Source organism: Falco peregrinus, chromosome 2 (assembly GCF_023634155.1).
Source record: "Falco peregrinus isolate bFalPer1 chromosome 2, bFalPer1.pri, whole genome shotgun sequence".
NCBI lineage: Eukaryota > Metazoa > Chordata > Aves > Falconiformes > Falconidae > Falco > Falco peregrinus.
In genome coordinates this window covers 59025370-59041069 of record NC_073722.1, presented here as the reverse complement: position 1 = coordinate 59041069, position 15700 = coordinate 59025370, and the positions used below count along the sequence as shown (strand labels likewise).

The 15700-nt window shown below is 44.0% G+C and overlaps 1 protein-coding gene across 2 annotated transcripts in view; it reads left to right on the top strand.

Moving 5' to 3' along the window:
* Window positions 1–239: 239 nt before the first annotated feature.
* The window catches only part of KDR (kinase insert domain receptor), a 32086-nt gene continuing 16625 nt past the window's right edge, over window positions 240–15700 (top strand). For both annotated transcript variants that reach the window (XM_027779300.2, XM_027779299.2), the window contains exons 1-18: window positions 240–439; window positions 1691–1781; window positions 2296–2492; window positions 3646–3770; window positions 4096–4264; window positions 5467–5606; window positions 5802–5970; window positions 7392–7503; window positions 7597–7760; window positions 8572–8728; window positions 9820–9940; window positions 10503–10611; window positions 11338–11682; window positions 12580–12726; window positions 12872–13003; window positions 14609–14715; window positions 15126–15261; window positions 15533–15637. In XM_027779300.2, coding sequence (XP_027635101.1) covers window positions 388–439; window positions 1691–1781; window positions 2296–2492; window positions 3646–3770; window positions 4096–4264; window positions 5467–5606; window positions 5802–5970; window positions 7392–7503; window positions 7597–7760; window positions 8572–8728; window positions 9820–9940; window positions 10503–10611; window positions 11338–11682; window positions 12580–12726; window positions 12872–13003; window positions 14609–14715; window positions 15126–15261; window positions 15533–15637 — 2578 coding nt within the window. In that variant the 5' untranslated portion in view covers window positions 240–387. The remainder of the gene's footprint in view (window positions 440–1690; window positions 1782–2295; window positions 2493–3645; window positions 3771–4095; window positions 4265–5466; window positions 5607–5801; window positions 5971–7391; window positions 7504–7596; window positions 7761–8571; window positions 8729–9819; window positions 9941–10502; window positions 10612–11337; window positions 11683–12579; window positions 12727–12871; window positions 13004–14608; window positions 14716–15125; window positions 15262–15532; window positions 15638–15700) is intronic.

The window sequence follows — 15700 nt, the reverse complement described above, 5'->3', positions numbered from 1 at the left end:
GTCCCCTCCAGCCGAGGGCCTCCTGCCGCCGAGCGGGGCGGAGAGCCCCCGGGCCCGCCCCCCCGGGCCACGGCATCCCCGGCGGGCTGCGCTGCGGGGCCCCGGGCGGGGCGGGGGGCGGTGCTTCGGCGAGGGGGGCGGGGTATCGGTGACAAGCCCCGCCCCCGGACACAAGAGGGGCGGTGCTGCTCTCCGGGGTCCCGCATCCCTGCGGTGCGGTGCGGTGCGGTGCGGCGCGGCGCGGCGCTGCTCGGCTCGGCTCGGCTCGGCTCGGCTCGGCTCGGCTCGGCTCGGCTCGGCTCGGCTCGGCTCGGCTCGGCTGCTGGCCCGACGGCGCCGTCGGGCAGAGGGTTCGCTTCGCGCCCCGCAGCGCCCGGCGGCCGCGGGATGGAGCTCGGTGCGGCGCAGCTGCTGGCGCTCCTGCTTTGCCTGGCTCCCGGTAAGCCTTCGGGGAGCCCCGGGCGCCCGGCGTCCGACCTGTCGGGGAGCCGTCGGGCTCCGGCAGCCCCACGGGGCCCCGAGGAGTGGGGGCGAGGGGGTGCTCGGGTGCCGGAAGCGACGCGGGTGGGATTCCCTTGGGGCTGTCGGGGCTCGTAGGGCGGGTGGGGCAGGAGCCCCGGTGGGACGGGGCACCCCGCGCTGCGGGATTGCTGTCCCCTCCTGTCCTGTCCACTCCGGCCTCCTGCCCTCTCCCGTCTGGCCGGCCGGTGCTGGCCTGTGGGGCAGGGCTGCCTGCCGTGACATGCTGTTCTGCTCGCTTGGCTCCAGCAGCAGCCACCCCTCCCGAGAGCGAACTGTCCCTGGAGCCAAATCCGGGAAACCCGTCATCAGCGAAGTACCTGCTTGGGATTGCCAGGGAAATATTAGCAAAAGGGGGAAGGTCCCAGTTGGGCCATGCTTTCTTGTTGCCCATTGTAGCTGGCCGAGCTGTCCCAGTTGGGGCTGCTGGCTTGTCCCGGTGAGGCGGGATTCCTGATGGTGATGGGAGCGTCCAGGGGGAACTGAAAACCTCTCCCTGTGGTACTCCCAAAACTTGCACAACTGGTCTGGAGCCTCAGAGCAAGCAGGGGCACCCAGATGGCAGCCCTCATAAGCATGGGTGGCTTGGGCGGGCGTGATGCAAGCCTTCGTGCGAATAAAGTCTGATAGCAATAGATTTTTGCCTAACTGCTTCGAAGGAAAGAGATAACCTTAAAAAATAATGGGATAAAATACATTTTTGGGATCTCAAATATGTGACAAACTGTAAAAGAGTTTCTTCACGTAATTCATTGATAGGCGGTCTTGAAGAACAGAAGTATATTGAATTTATTATAAGAGAAGCTGGTAATCCCTTTCCCCAGGGAGTGAGATCATCTGATGAAGGTTCACTTTGTTTCAATGTCCTACATCCTCTTGTTAGACCTTGAAGTTGGCAACACAAGAAAACAGGAACTCCACCCTGGCTGGCTGAATTGTAGTGCTTTGCAGCTAGCTCCTGACCATCTGCCTTTGCTTCCTGTTATGACAGAGTTTTTGAACTTTCTGGGATGTGTGAAAAGTCATTATTTACCCGTCGCTGCTAAGTAGGTGATGTGAAATCATCTGCTTAAAACATGCAACATATTCCTGTATATAATGCTTTTCTGGTTCAGTAGCATTTACTTTGTCTATTGAGTTGATATGAGGGGTTTTATATGTGTTTTCACAGGTTTATTTATTTGTCTGGATCAGCCAACTCTTAGCATCCAAAAAGATGTCCTCACAATAACTGCAAATGACACTCTAAATATTACTTGCAGGTAAGGGCAAGTCTGTCCAGCATGATTTTGATGGGGATAATTTGTGTAGTGAGTTTTTGTACAGAAACGCAGGTGATTCGTTCTCTCTCCCATGATCACTCTTGTTCTCCCCACTCCCTTTGTACCCTCTGCCTTGCTTTTCCCTGACAGACTTTAGAAATGACCATAGAGGGTTGCAGCAAGGGAGAGCTGGGGAGCGCACGGTGGGCCAGGAGGAGGAAGCGTTAGCCGGGTCCTTGTGGAGCCCGCTGGTGAGCTGTGCTGTTGGTGCTCCCTTTTGTGTTCTGTGTCACTTAGATTCAGCAGAACATAAATCTCAAGTAGCTTCCTTATAGGTATTAGCAACAGGTTGATTTACGTGAATTTATCCTATGTGGCTTGATGTCCCATTTGACTGAATGAAGCCTGTTCCTCTCCATAGCCATAGAGACTAGCCAGGTTGAGGTTCACCGCCTTGGCATCAGTGTTGGTGCTCATCACATGCTCACGGTCCTCTTAACGTTTGCTTTCACAGCGGTCAGAGACCTCTGGAGTGGTCCTGGCCAAGCAACCAGAGCAGTGCTGAGAAGCGTATCTCTGTGACAGACTGCAGCAATGGCCCCTACTGCAAGACACTTACTCTCCTCAGAGTCATCGGCAATGACACGGGGGACTACAGGTGCCTTTACAGGGACAACCAGGCAGCTACAACCATTTATGTCTACGTTCAAGGTAAGTGCTTACACAGCTCTTGGGTGGCTCTTCCCCTAGCCTCAAGAGAATAAAGGGATATCAAGTATCTCAAAATGTTTTTGACATTAAATTTTATTAATCTTAGAATTCTGGATTCTGCGAAACTGTTATTTTTCTTGTTTTCACATTGAGTAACTACATGCCAGTGTGGTAGCTGCCATCAACAGAAAAGCCTTTGTACCTGTAATTTTGAACTGACCTGCCGTATGCCGTACTCGGTCTGCCATTCTCCTCCAGCCAGAACTTAGCATACGTGTCTCTGCTGTGCTCTGAGCCTGTACTCATGAATGCAGAGCTATTACTGACCTCAGCAGGAGTTTCATACGAGGGAGGATTACAGAGACTGTGTATTTATTAAAAGGGCAGATCCAATCCCTTTTACAATTTGTACTATCTGATACCATTTAAAAAAACCCAAAAACAACAACCCAAAAACATAAACTGTCATACATTTGCTGACTGTGATGGTAAAATCTATTTAGAATGTAAGAGCTAAGTTTTCAAACTCAGGTTGTCAGTTGCGTTGGCAACACAGGCACTGTAAATCCTCCTAGTGTATGCTCAGTTTAAGGAAGTGCATTCATTGAGGAATCTGCCTTTTTGCACTGATGGCTTCATACTCCTTTCTTGTGCACCCTGTTTCCTTATTATTATTAATGTATAGCTATGATTTTGAAAAATGAAATGTTATGATGTACCTGGGTTAGCTTGTTCTATAAGATAATGAACTTTTTTTTTGTTTGTTCTGACTTTGTAAAGGATGCTGCCATTGGAGGAGCCAATGTAGCATGTCACTACTTTTAACTGGTATTTCCTGTAATACTTATGCAAGGAAAGTCACACTAGGGTAAATCACATTTTTGTCAGCACAAAGACTGCGGTGGCAGGAAGCTGTTCTCCGAAGTGTGCACTGCTGCTGAAAACTGTTTTGAGAATAATGATATTGTAAAGCTGGGGGGTGTCTGTCAAAATATGTACCCCCTATTTAGTCTCATCGTTAAAGTGCTTTACCACATAGAAAAGAATAAAACTGATTTGAGAAGAAACAAACAGGGAAAGAACAAAATTGGAAAAGTTTCCTCCAGAATCACATGACAAATAACATCCACTTACTGATTGAATATTCTTCTAGATTACAGATCTCCATTTGTGACTTCAGTTAGTGATCAGCTTGGCATTGTATACATCACTAAGAATAAAACTGTGGTAGTGCCGTGCCTTGGAACTGTATCAAATCTCAATGTATCTCTACATGCGGTAAGGAAAAACCCCATTATTATTTTAAGAGTTAGTTGAAATCACTGTGACATAAATACATTGCTTGAAGTATAAGTACATTTCTTAAAAACTTCTTTCCATTCTTGGGAATTTTACAGCCTGTGATTACAAGGTGAGTGCTGTAATTGCACTTGTCCATGATCCTGCTCTCTCAAAGTGTGGAGTGATTGCTTGTGAAAGGGAGATTGCCTGAGTTAGGACATTAAAACTGGGACCCTGTAGTTATGGAAAATGTTGGACTTGAAAATTCAGAGTAGTTTACTTTTTGAAATCTGACTATGTATTTTATCAACATTTCAAACAGAAATATCCAGAAAAGATATTTGTTCCTGATGGTAAATCAATTTCGTGGAATAATAAAAAAGGCTTCACGATACCCAGTCATTTAATCAACTATGCGGGCATGGTCTTCTGTGAAGCTAAAATAGATGATGAAAGCTACCAGTCTGTGATATACATAGTTGCAGTTGTAGGTAAGCCAAAGTTTTTCTTTTTCTCTAAAGGCAATGTTATTTCGCTCACTACAACATACTGAACCAATTACATTTGGTTGGACTCTAGGTTATTCAATACTGACAATATAGCTAATGCAAAATGGATGTTGTGATATATATTACTTTTCTATTAAATGCAACATATTGTGTTCTTTCTGGTTGATCACTGGGTTAAGTGCTTTAGTGTTTTGCATAGATGCCAGGGATTTTTATTTTTTTTCCTGACAATGCAAGCCTTTTTCCTAAGATCACTCTCTTCTGTACTTTATTCCCATAGCCAGGATTCAAGTCATAGTTGAAGGGATTTAGAGGCAGACACCCATCAGCAGCAGAAGGAAGGGAATTGCTCTGCGGGCGTACCAAGGGAATGGGGTATCTGAAGGTCTCACTAGGAGCTTGGTTGTCTTGTCTCCTTCGGACCTATGTCCTGACTCTCACAGGGGTTTATGCTTTCCTGGTATATTTTGTTAGTTGTTCATCAGAACCCAGAAATAGCATGATGATTCTGTGGAAGCTCAAGCCTGAGCTGAAACTGCAGCTGTTTCTCTTCTGGCTAAGGACATGGTGACCACTTCAAGTGGCACCAAGGCAGTCTCACCTTGCTTAGCAGGAAGGCATAGCAGCCCTCCACCTTTTAATCTGTGCAGCAGGCTCTTGCTTCTCTACCAAAGTCATGAGTCCTCTGATTCAGAATTTCTGCATTCAGAATATTCTGTTTGGGAATATTTAAAATATTTTATTGCACAAAGTAAACTTTGCATAATTTTGCCAATGCCAGGTTGTTATTCTTAAGAAAGTTCCCACTTACTGCTGGGGAGGGGGATATACCTCCTTCTGTTTCAGGTCTACAGGGGTAAGAAGTAGGTGTCTAAGGCAGAGGAACTGTGTGGGGTCCCCGTCTCCTGCCTGCTCCCACCGCCTGGGGGCTCAGATCGAGTGCATACATCCTGCTGCGCCGCTCTGGTGCGGCTGTCAGGTGGGAATTGCTCAGGGCAGGCACATCTCTTCCCTCCAGCCTCCTTTGTATGCCAGTCTTCATGCTGCACTGGGACATCTAGGGGCTTCTTTGTAGCTGGGGATTTGGTGGGAATTCAGTGAATTCACTTGGGAAATTTGGTGCTGAGTCCGGTAAAGAAACCTCTTCTTACCGCAATGTTTTGTGTGTCTTTTCCTTCCTCTAGGATACCAAATTTATGACCTGACAATGAACCCACACGACCAAGTAGAGCTGGCAGTGGGAGAAAAACTTGTTCTCAATTGCACTGTAAGGACAGAGCTGAATGTAGGAATTGATTTTAAATGGGACTACCCTTCCATCAAGGTAAATCCCTAATAACTTCAAGGCACCAACATCACAGTGAAATTTGATTTGGGTATAATGTCACTTCCCCCTTTATAATATTGATAAAGCAGGTGATAATACACAAAGAAATTGTTAGTATATATGGGTGTGCAAAAGGTTACAGCAGGAATAACAATAGAATTCCCAGACACCTCTGTCTCTTATCTATTACAGGAAAAACGTGCCACCATAAGGGATTTAAAAACCACTGCAGGAGAAGTAAAGAAGTTTGTAAGCACTCTTACCATCGACAGTGTGTCCTTAAGTGACAAAGGTCGATATACTTGCGCAGCATCCAGTGGTCGTATGAACATGAAAAACAGCAGTTACTTCATTATCCATGGTATGGCATCTTCCACTTCAGTTTTGTTTTTGCCTCAGGTTTGGGATTGATTACTGGGCTGCAGGAGGCACCTTAGTGATGAATCAAATGACAGAAATTAACCAAATTGCAGCTGCAGTATTTCTCCTGCACCCACTATAGGATTATTTTTGTACCACAAGGTTAGTTAATGATAAGATTTTAAAGGATCTGGTATGTTAATGAAAGCTGTAGAATCCCATAGGGAAATAGGCAGTAAAATAAACTGAGGTAAGCCTGCAGTCCTCTTCTGTGTTGACCTCCTTGAGGTGTTGTAAAACCGATTTTGTGTAGATGACTTTCTGTAAGGCTTGCCTGTTCTCACTCCAGGTGAACTCAGGCTAGATTCTGGTGGCTTTGTGGGGTTCTGGGTCAGCATGAATGAAGCTAGGAAAATAAAACTTTCAGCTTTTATATTATGAATAGATGAATCAAGTGGAGTTTTTGTTGTACAGAAGTGATGCAAAGGAAACATGGCTAAGTGCATAGATAAGTATGAGGCCACATCCTACAGCCTTTTCTCAAGCCCCTCTTGGGCACAGTCCCAGCAGCTCCACTGGCTTACTTCTAGAAAAAAATTGCCAGCATGAGAATGGCCCATTTTTAATCACTGGGTCAGACAAAGGGGTTTGTATTTCGAAGGAGGCTGGTTTTCCCAAGGTCTGATTTTAGGGGCCAGAATATTAATGTTTTTTTTTTAAAAAAAAACAAAAAAACACCAAACATTCAGACTTTATTATGTGGCACAGTGATTCAAGACAACTCAATTTTCTCCTGAGTTCTTTCTGTTTCCTTTCAGAAGCCAAAACAAAATCATGTGCTATAGTGAGCGTACCAGATATTAAGTCTATACCATCCTAAATCTTAAATCAAAAGGCTAATAGCTGTCTTAGTCTGAATGCAAGTTTATAACTTATAGCAAGTAATGCAAATCATTTCAAAGTATTCTGTGACTGCAACGGTTCAAATACATACTTCAGAAGAGGCTGAAAGGATCGGATCTAACTTTATTACATGCATACTATTATTTCCTGGACTGAGTAGATCTGGTCAGTTTTATGATATGTGTGTGTGTATATATATGTGTGTGAATATATATAGATCTGACAGTTGGCACACCATCCAGAGAGCTAAGCATTGTTTCTGCTTTCCAGAGCTCCTTAGTGGGGCAACTGGTCCATTCCTCTGTGCAAGAAAAAGGACTGGGTTTTCATGGTGTTTCCATCTCTCCAGAGCCTGATTTGGAGCCAACTGTGCTTTACTAGTGGTGTCCTGTCACTGGGCCCTATTTGTCATCTGCTGTTAAGTGGTAACTCAAATGGAGAGCACTTCCACCTTTGTCCACATGGAAAGAACATTTAGTTTAATTCTTTTTTTTTTTTTCTTTTTTTTTTTTTTTCCAGAAAGTCCTTTTATACATCTGGAGAGAATGGAGAACTTGGTTGAGACAAGACTAGGTGATACAGTCAAAATTCCTGTCAAGTTTAAAGGATATCCTCCACCAGAGGTGAAATGGTAAGAATTGGGACATAATGGGTTTGGAAAACTGAGCTATTCTTAGTTCAGGTAAACCTCTAAAGTATTCAAAGTGCTCTATATTTTCTTCAGGTATAAAAATGTAAAGGCCATCAATGCAAATCATACAGTTAAACTTGGCTACACATTAGTGATTACTGAAGCAACTGAAAAGGATGCTGGAAATTACACTGTTGTCCTTACAAACCCTACTAACAAGATGCAGAGGAGGCATACATTTACGCTGCTTGTGAATGGTAAGTGGCATTTCAAAGGGGTGCCTTTCTTTCACACGTGGATGTGATGTGTTACCATTCTTAGGATGAAATTAATCCCAGAGCTGTGAAGATTTAAGTGGGAGTGGTGGCCAGGAGAAGAGGGCAGAAGTGGCCTGTCTCTCCTGGCTCCAGGATGTGCCGGTTGAGAGGCTGCAAGCTCCTGGGGTTGTTGTTGTGATGATACCTTGTGTGTGTAGGGGTTTTTTTGTTTGTTTGTTTTCTGTATATTATTTCTTTGCCTCTGTGTCCTGCTCTTTTCCTGCTCTCCTTGCTTGGCTGTGCTGCCTGAGTCCTCCCCCATCCTGCTCCATCCTGGCCCTGTCCCACCTCTCACATCCTTCCTACCCCATGCAGGCTGTCCCTCCTCTTCTGCCCTGCCCTATGCAACCCTCCTCCTCTTCCCCTTTCTCTTCTTCCTCCTCTTCCTCCACCCCTTTGCTCCTCAGGAAACAGCCTAGCCCCATGCTTTGAAGACAGCAGGTCTTGGACAGGGCAGCAAGGCTACGTGCAGTGGGATGCATGGTTGGACATAGTGGTGGGAGTCTAAAGGCTGCATTTTAAACCAGGGGGTAATGAAGGGAGATTTTATAGGAGATCCTAAGCATTGTATCTTGAGGGCCTGATCCTCAAGGTGTTGGGCAGGTTCACCCCTTTCCAACATATCCTTGGAGACAGTGCTTGCACCTGGACACGAGGCACAGTGTGAATTAGTTGCTGTGGGTGTAATGCATGCATGCGGTGTGTTGGGCAGCTGTTAGCAGGAGGTGTAACCTGCTGCTTTCTCCTCCAGTCCCTCCCCAGATTGGCGAGAACGCGCTGCTGGCCCCTGTCGACTCCTACAAGTACGGTTCGACGCAGGCGCTCACCTGCACCATCTATGCTGTCCCGCCACCCGCCACTGTCCTCTGGCACTGGCAGCTGGAGGAGGAGTGCACTTTCAACCCCCAGTGAGTGCTAAGCCCTCACCATCTTCTGCAGTTTATGTAGCTCTTGAGGGATGTTTGGATCGAGGGTTTTTTTGGGTGCATCCCCTGCCCAGGCTCATCACCGAGTGCAAACCCAATGGCCAATGAAGAAAAACTGTTGTACTAACAGGCAGATTGTTGCAGGAAGGCTGTGCCAAAGTCATTATTGGCAGAGGCAAGGGCCACCACAGCGAGGAGCTGGCAGCACTTGCATGTTGCTGTCTTGCTTTCTTGAAGGGCATCTTGACTTGCATGGAATCCCAAATGCATCTGTCTGTGTGACCTCCCCTCAGATCTCCCCATGGGCTGCAGGCCCAAAACCCCATCCCAAACAAAGAAAATTTGTTGTTTATGCGAGTTATGGATCCTGGTGGTGGTTTTTTTCTTACGCTCAAGTGCTGAGTGTGATGGTGCTCTTTATCTGTGTGAAAGTGTATCTCAGAGGAAGTGCACTGATTGATGTTGGGGAATGATAGAGAGAGTGCCTGACTGAGATTCACACAGCTTCCCTTATCTGGGCCTGCCATAAGCCCAGATTTCCTTTAAAAAAAAAAAAGCCATGGTAAAAAAAAAAAAAAAAGTCCTTCTTCTTTCCTGTTGTTGTTTTTAAAATGATTTCCACTAGTTTCTTCCTTTGGTGCCTGGTTGCTTCCTACGCAATGGCTACTGTCCTCAAGAAGTTCTTATAGGGAGTTCAGTGATTTCTATGTCTCTCTGTCTTCCTTTGAACTAAATTAACTTGAATCATCTATTTATGAATGGAGGTTTGTTCCCAGAATAGCTGCTTCCCTCCAAGCATCCTGATTGAGCTGACACAGGCAGATTAATTAGGAAATTCACCTTTAGGCCTGGGGTTTCTTATTTTACAGTGCACAAAGGTCTCAGAAGGGTATAGGGTGCAATCTAATAGAAATATTTGCAGAAACTCTTCCCTCCCAGATACAGGCTGTAGCTGGTGTTGCATCTGATTTATAGACAAATATCTTCATATTATAAAGAGAACAAAAAAACCCACTGTATTGAAGGACGAATATTCATCTTATCTAATGCATGTGTCTTTACATATATCTCAGGAAAGTTCGCTCAGGAGCCAATCCGTATGCATGCAGGAAATGGAAAGCCATCTCGGAGAGAAAGGGTGGGAATCAGGTTGAAATTAAGCACCGAGTTGTTACCATTGCTGGGAAAACAAAGGTGAGCAGGTTTTCTTTTCTGTTGGTTGGGGTTGATTAGCCCTGTTCAGCAGTCCACGTATCTGTAAATTTATCAATAGAGATGAGACTCCTTTCACCTATCATTAAACTTGGTGATATACGCTCATCTAGTTGTGCTCCTACTGAAGCCAATAGGCAGTGGTACACACTTTCAAGACACTGACCCAAAGTAAATCTCTGTTGAGCAGCATAACTTAGACTTCAGTGGTCTGAATTTAGGTGAGTTAATCTTGCTGATTAACTGTAATAGGAAGAAGCTGGAGAGACCAAAGAGCAGAAGAAGTTGTGGGTGCTGTATTTATTAACACATATATCAAAGTCTGCCTTCTGGCAGGCTCCTTTCTCTTGTTTTCTTTTGCCTGATTGTTAGAGTTAAGGACAAAAATGTGAATGTCAGGAGGGGACTGTGCCCCTGCGGTGCCATGGATTTGTGCTTTGGAGGGAGTTTTGGTTGTGCAGATACCTGCAGAGCCTATGGTTAGGCTCACATACATACTTCAGCACTTGACGTGGTATGAAATTGCTTGATTGTTCTTTTGCAGACTGTGAGCACCCTTGTGATTCAAGCAGCGAATGTATCTGCTTTGTATAGATGTATGGCTATGAACAGAGCTGGGTCAAGCGAGAGAGTTATCTCCTTTCATGTGACCAGTAAGTACACCCTGCTGAGGGCAGCCATGTTAATGTTATTTCATCTGTTTCACTAATGATAGGCACACCAATGCCACTGTCTAATTGCTGTCCTTTATAAAATCCTTTAATCCTTTAGAATTTTAAGTTTACCTAAGCTTTTTGGAAGTCAGCCTCTAAAGACACCACCTAACTTCAGCCAAGTGATTAGTTCTGCTGGCTCGGTGCAGTGGTGGTCCCAAGAAAGTGATGCAGAATGGGCACTGTTGTCCCTGAGAGTGATTACTGTTGGGCTTTCACAGTGATTTGAAAGAGCTACAGAAAGATTATGGTGGTGTCACAAAATGAGTAAAGATGTACCACAGAAGCTGGGAAACTAGTGGGAAAGAACTTCTGTCTTCTTAAAAATCAGTCCCCATATTCACATGCTGAAATACTATTTTAACTGAAATCTAAAAATGAACTAACTATAAGATAATGCTAAGAATCATCTTAGGTTGCTGTAAGTTTCTACAGGAAGAGGACCTGTGTCCACGTAGGCATTCCTTTGGTCCATTTTAAATGTATTGCTTTTAATGAGATTGTACTTTTTAGATTGATTGATTGATTTTTTTTCAGTGTTTTGTTTCCTTATTTGCAGCTGGATGAGGATAAGGCTATATTTGTAAAATGGCTTTTTCAAGTTAATGTTGGCAATAAAATATGCAACCTAATAGGATTTTTTTTTATTATTTTTTTAAATCACAGGGGGTCTTGAAATTAATCTCCAGCCTCGGAATCAACTCACAGAGAAGGATAACATGTCCTTGCAGTGCACAGCAGACAAATTCACCTTTGAGAAGCTATCATGGTACAAACTCAGCACTCATGCTTCACAGACTCCCTTTGGAGGGCTGCCCATGCCTGTTTGCAAGAACCTCAATGCTCTCCAGAAGCTGAATGCGACAGTTTCAAATATCAATGGTGAAAATATCACCTTAGAGCTCATCCTCCGTAACATCTCCCTCCAGGATGGAGGGGACTATGTTTGCATTGCCCAGGACAAGAAGGCTAAAACACAGCACTGCCTGGTGAAGCATCTCACTGTTCAAGGTACAGATCTCTTACTGTGATCCAAAATGGGTGGTTGCTTATGACAGTAACTGCAGTAGTGTCAGGTTTTGGTATCTTCAGGCCTTGCATGTGTTGGGTTAATGGTGCAGTCAGGTCGTTAAATAGATTTAGACCATTTGTTGTAACATGCAGGTCTGGGGCTTGTCCTGGTAGCAAGGACTTACCATTTCATCAGTAACAGTGAGGAAACACTGACCAAGCCACTGTGCTATGCAAGGAGATGAGTTTGGCTTTTGCACAAATAATGGCATGTTTAGCACAATAACTTCTCAATTTTACTTTTCAAAACATATTTTTCCTTGTAGCTGTATATGCATGTGTGTACTCATAGCATTAATGTTACTGCTTTGTGTCACTGACTCTAGAGTTTGAAGTAGTGTCTGTAATTTAAAAGTCATCAAGTGGTGCTGGTATTCAGGTGCAAGCAATGCAAGCTGATAATCAGTCAGCTTTTCACACAAATAATGATGACTGCTTTGAGACTTAGATGTCTAGACTGATAGGCAGATTCAGGAAAATATCTACCCTGTCCTGAATGGATGTTTGATGGACCAGCCATATCAGACTTCTCGTAATAACCCTGGAAATAGAAATGTGAGGGAAGCAATTTCTCCTCTATTCCCTCTTCCCCCAGCAGCCTAAGCAGTTACAAAATGAACCATCTAAAACAGGTTACATCGATACTGTTAACATTTTCTTGGCTATTATAATTTTTTCACGTCGTGGGAGTTTAACTATGATCTTAGCATGAATGCTGTGGCTGTTGGTGTTGTAAAAGGATTTGAGGCTTCGCTACTGGGCCATCAGCTGCTATTACTGCAAAAATGCATGTTTTCTTTAACGGTCAGTAATTTTGCTATATTTTCAAACCACCAGAGCCCATGGCACCCACACTTGTAGGAAATCTGGAAAATCAAACAACAAACATTGGTGAAACCATAGAAGTGTCATGCACAGCGAATGGCATTCCTCCCCCAAACATCATGTGGTTCAAAAATAACGAAACCCTCGTTGAAGATTCAGGTGAGGACTGCTACTTTGCCATGAATTTTCTGTCACTTAAGGGCTTTCTTTCATGGGACTCACTGCTGATTTTCACCATGAAAGGTTTAATTTTTAACACATAGTGGCATAAAAATAGTGGAACTAAGAATCATGATTTTTCCAGGTATTGTTTTGAAAGATGGAAACAAAACACTAACCATACGTCGAGTGAGGAAAGAGGATGGAGGGCTATACACCTGCCTTGCCTGCAATGTCATTGGATGCAGAAAAGCAGTGGCTTTTTTTTCAGTAGAAGGTTAGTGTCAGCTTCTTTCCAGATTGTGCCTGAAATCTTTATAATCACTAAAAGGAAAATCTACTGACTATGGTGATCAGAGATCTGAAAATACACCATAAGATTTGTGAAAAGTCCTGACCATTCCTATCAAGCTCAAATTGTGTGCTGTGATAGCCATCATAATCCCAGCTGTTGAGGCTGACACTCTTCTCCACAATGCTGTTTAGTGCTTTTCAACGAAAGCTGAATCTACCTTATTTGTGGTTACAAATAAACAGAGCCTGTCTAAACCTGCAGATATCCTGGGACATCTCTACTATGTTTATTAACAGTTGTAACTTTTGAAACTATGTCATTGCTGTCACAGCATCTAAGAAAAGCAGAGTGAAGACTTTGTGCAGTCTGTTATGATTGCCGTCCCATTTCAGTGATAGGAACAGGTAGTAGTTTTGGGTTAGGGGACTCTGGTTCACCAAGCTCTGGAAGTATCATTTGTGAGACCCATCTCTCACTTGTTCAAGTCCTATTGTGGCACACAATAATTCAGTTTGCAGTGATGAACAATAAATTCTAGCAAGAATTAGTCTGAAGTCTGAGTAGCTGGAACCATGATGGACTTTCCACCAAGAATTTCAATGAGAAGCCTCAAACTAAAAGCTCCCTGCCCTTGATATTAGTACATTTGCAAAATTTAGTCACTGACTCCTTCAGGAACCTCCGTCTCACAAGTCAGGGTGATGGTCTGATCTGTTCCGTTAAGGTAATTAAAGCAGTATCCTGTTATTCTTACAGGTCCCATTAGGATATGAAGAGGTTGAGCAGTATTTTTACATGGGGTGGAAATTATCTGCAGCTGACATCAGTGTAGATTTCAGCTGATGTGGTAAATGTGGTTGGGGCATGTCTCTAAAGTTGGACATCTGTGTAGGACATATTATTTCACTCCAAGAAATTCATAGTGCAGCTCTTTGGGGTCATGTAATGGAGTGTGTTACTGTGTAGGAAAATCTGTATGGTGCAGAGGATGAAATACAGGAGCATGATCTGGCCAACAGGAGCTGAAGAAGAGAGCTGCTCCTGGACATTAATAGATGTATTGGCTATATCTGCTGGAGGCGATTTTACTGGAAAAGAGATGTTGTAAATAAGACCTTATTTTCACATGTTCTTGTAGAACCATGTTTTTTCGTGCCCCAGCTGAAGCGTGTAAAGAGACAAGACAGAGATTGTTCTCTGCGTTGTTCTCATAGCACTTTATTTACTATATGATGGAATTTTTGTGGTTTCTGGAGAAAGAGTCATTCATTTTGGATATTCCAAAACAGTGATTTGTTTTTCAAATGTGAGATTTTACTTTTTTATATTTCCCAAAGGTCCAGACATTGTCCTTGGAACAAAGCTGATGCTAAGAAATTGTGTGGTGTGTAAAACAGCACGAAACTAAGTGCAATATTCCAACATAAAGCCCCAAGCTTTTTGTTTTGTTTTGCTTTCATTTCCTTGCTCCATGTTACACTTTTAAAACGAACCTTCAGAACAAGGACCTCCATTCTCTACTTTAATGAATGAACAAAACAAATACGCTTCCAACTATCACTCATATATTCATTTATTTCTTCCCAGGCGCTGAAGAGAAAACAAATCTGGAGCTCATTATCCTCGTTGGCACTGCAGTGATTGCCATGTTCTTCTGGTTGCTTCTTGTAATCATCCTCCGAACCGTTAAGCGGGTAATGACAAAATTCTCTTACTGCCCTATCAGCACTGGTCTAGCATGACAAATGAGAGTTGGCTTGAGGACTTTTGTGTTGCTTCTTTCCATTGTTCTTAAATCAACAGACACATTTTTTCTCTCCATGCCATAACATTCTTGCCTGGAACCAGGGGCACAGAAATTTGTTTTTAATTGAACAGGCCCTTGCAAGAGAAAAAGTGTTTCAGCTGGTTTTGTTTATTAAAAAAAAGAAGAAAAAAAAGTGCAAGTAATTAACGATGATCATACTCACAATGACATGGTGTAGGGAAATGGTAGCCTGGCATTTCTGGGAACTAGTGAAACACTACAGAGTGAAAAAGTGGCACTTCGCCTGCACATCACCAGTGAAAAATCCATGCAACTACAACTAATACCATTTTCCAGGCCAATGGAGGGGACATGAAGACTGGCTACTTGTCAATCATCATGGATCCTGATGAAGTCCCTATAGACGAGCACTGCGAACGGCTCCCATATGATGCCAGCAAGTGGGAGTTTCCCAGAGACCGGCTAAAGCTAGGTGTGTCTTCACTGCATGAGCCGTTTAGTGATACTGCAGCCAGCTCTGTGCTGGGGGGTGTTTCAGGTCCTGGCTTGCCGTGAGGCTGCCCTGATGCAGGACCTCCGGGTGGGCTCTGTGGTCCTGTAGGATATAACACAACCTCTCCCTGTTATCAGCCCTCTGTTAATTTCTGATACATAAACTCAGTTTAGAGCTGCTGTTTATTCTGTATCTTTTGCCCACTGTGCCAGGCAAATAAATTGGAATATGTTCATCTTCTCACTTCAAGGTAAACCTCTGGGGCGTGGAGCTTTTGGCCAGGTCATAGAAGCAGATGCGTTTGGGATTGACAAAACTGCTACCTGCAAAACAGTGGCAGTCAAAATGCTTAAAGGTAAAAACGATGACTAGAACTTCACCTTGAATACACAATATAGGGATAATTACCAGTACCATA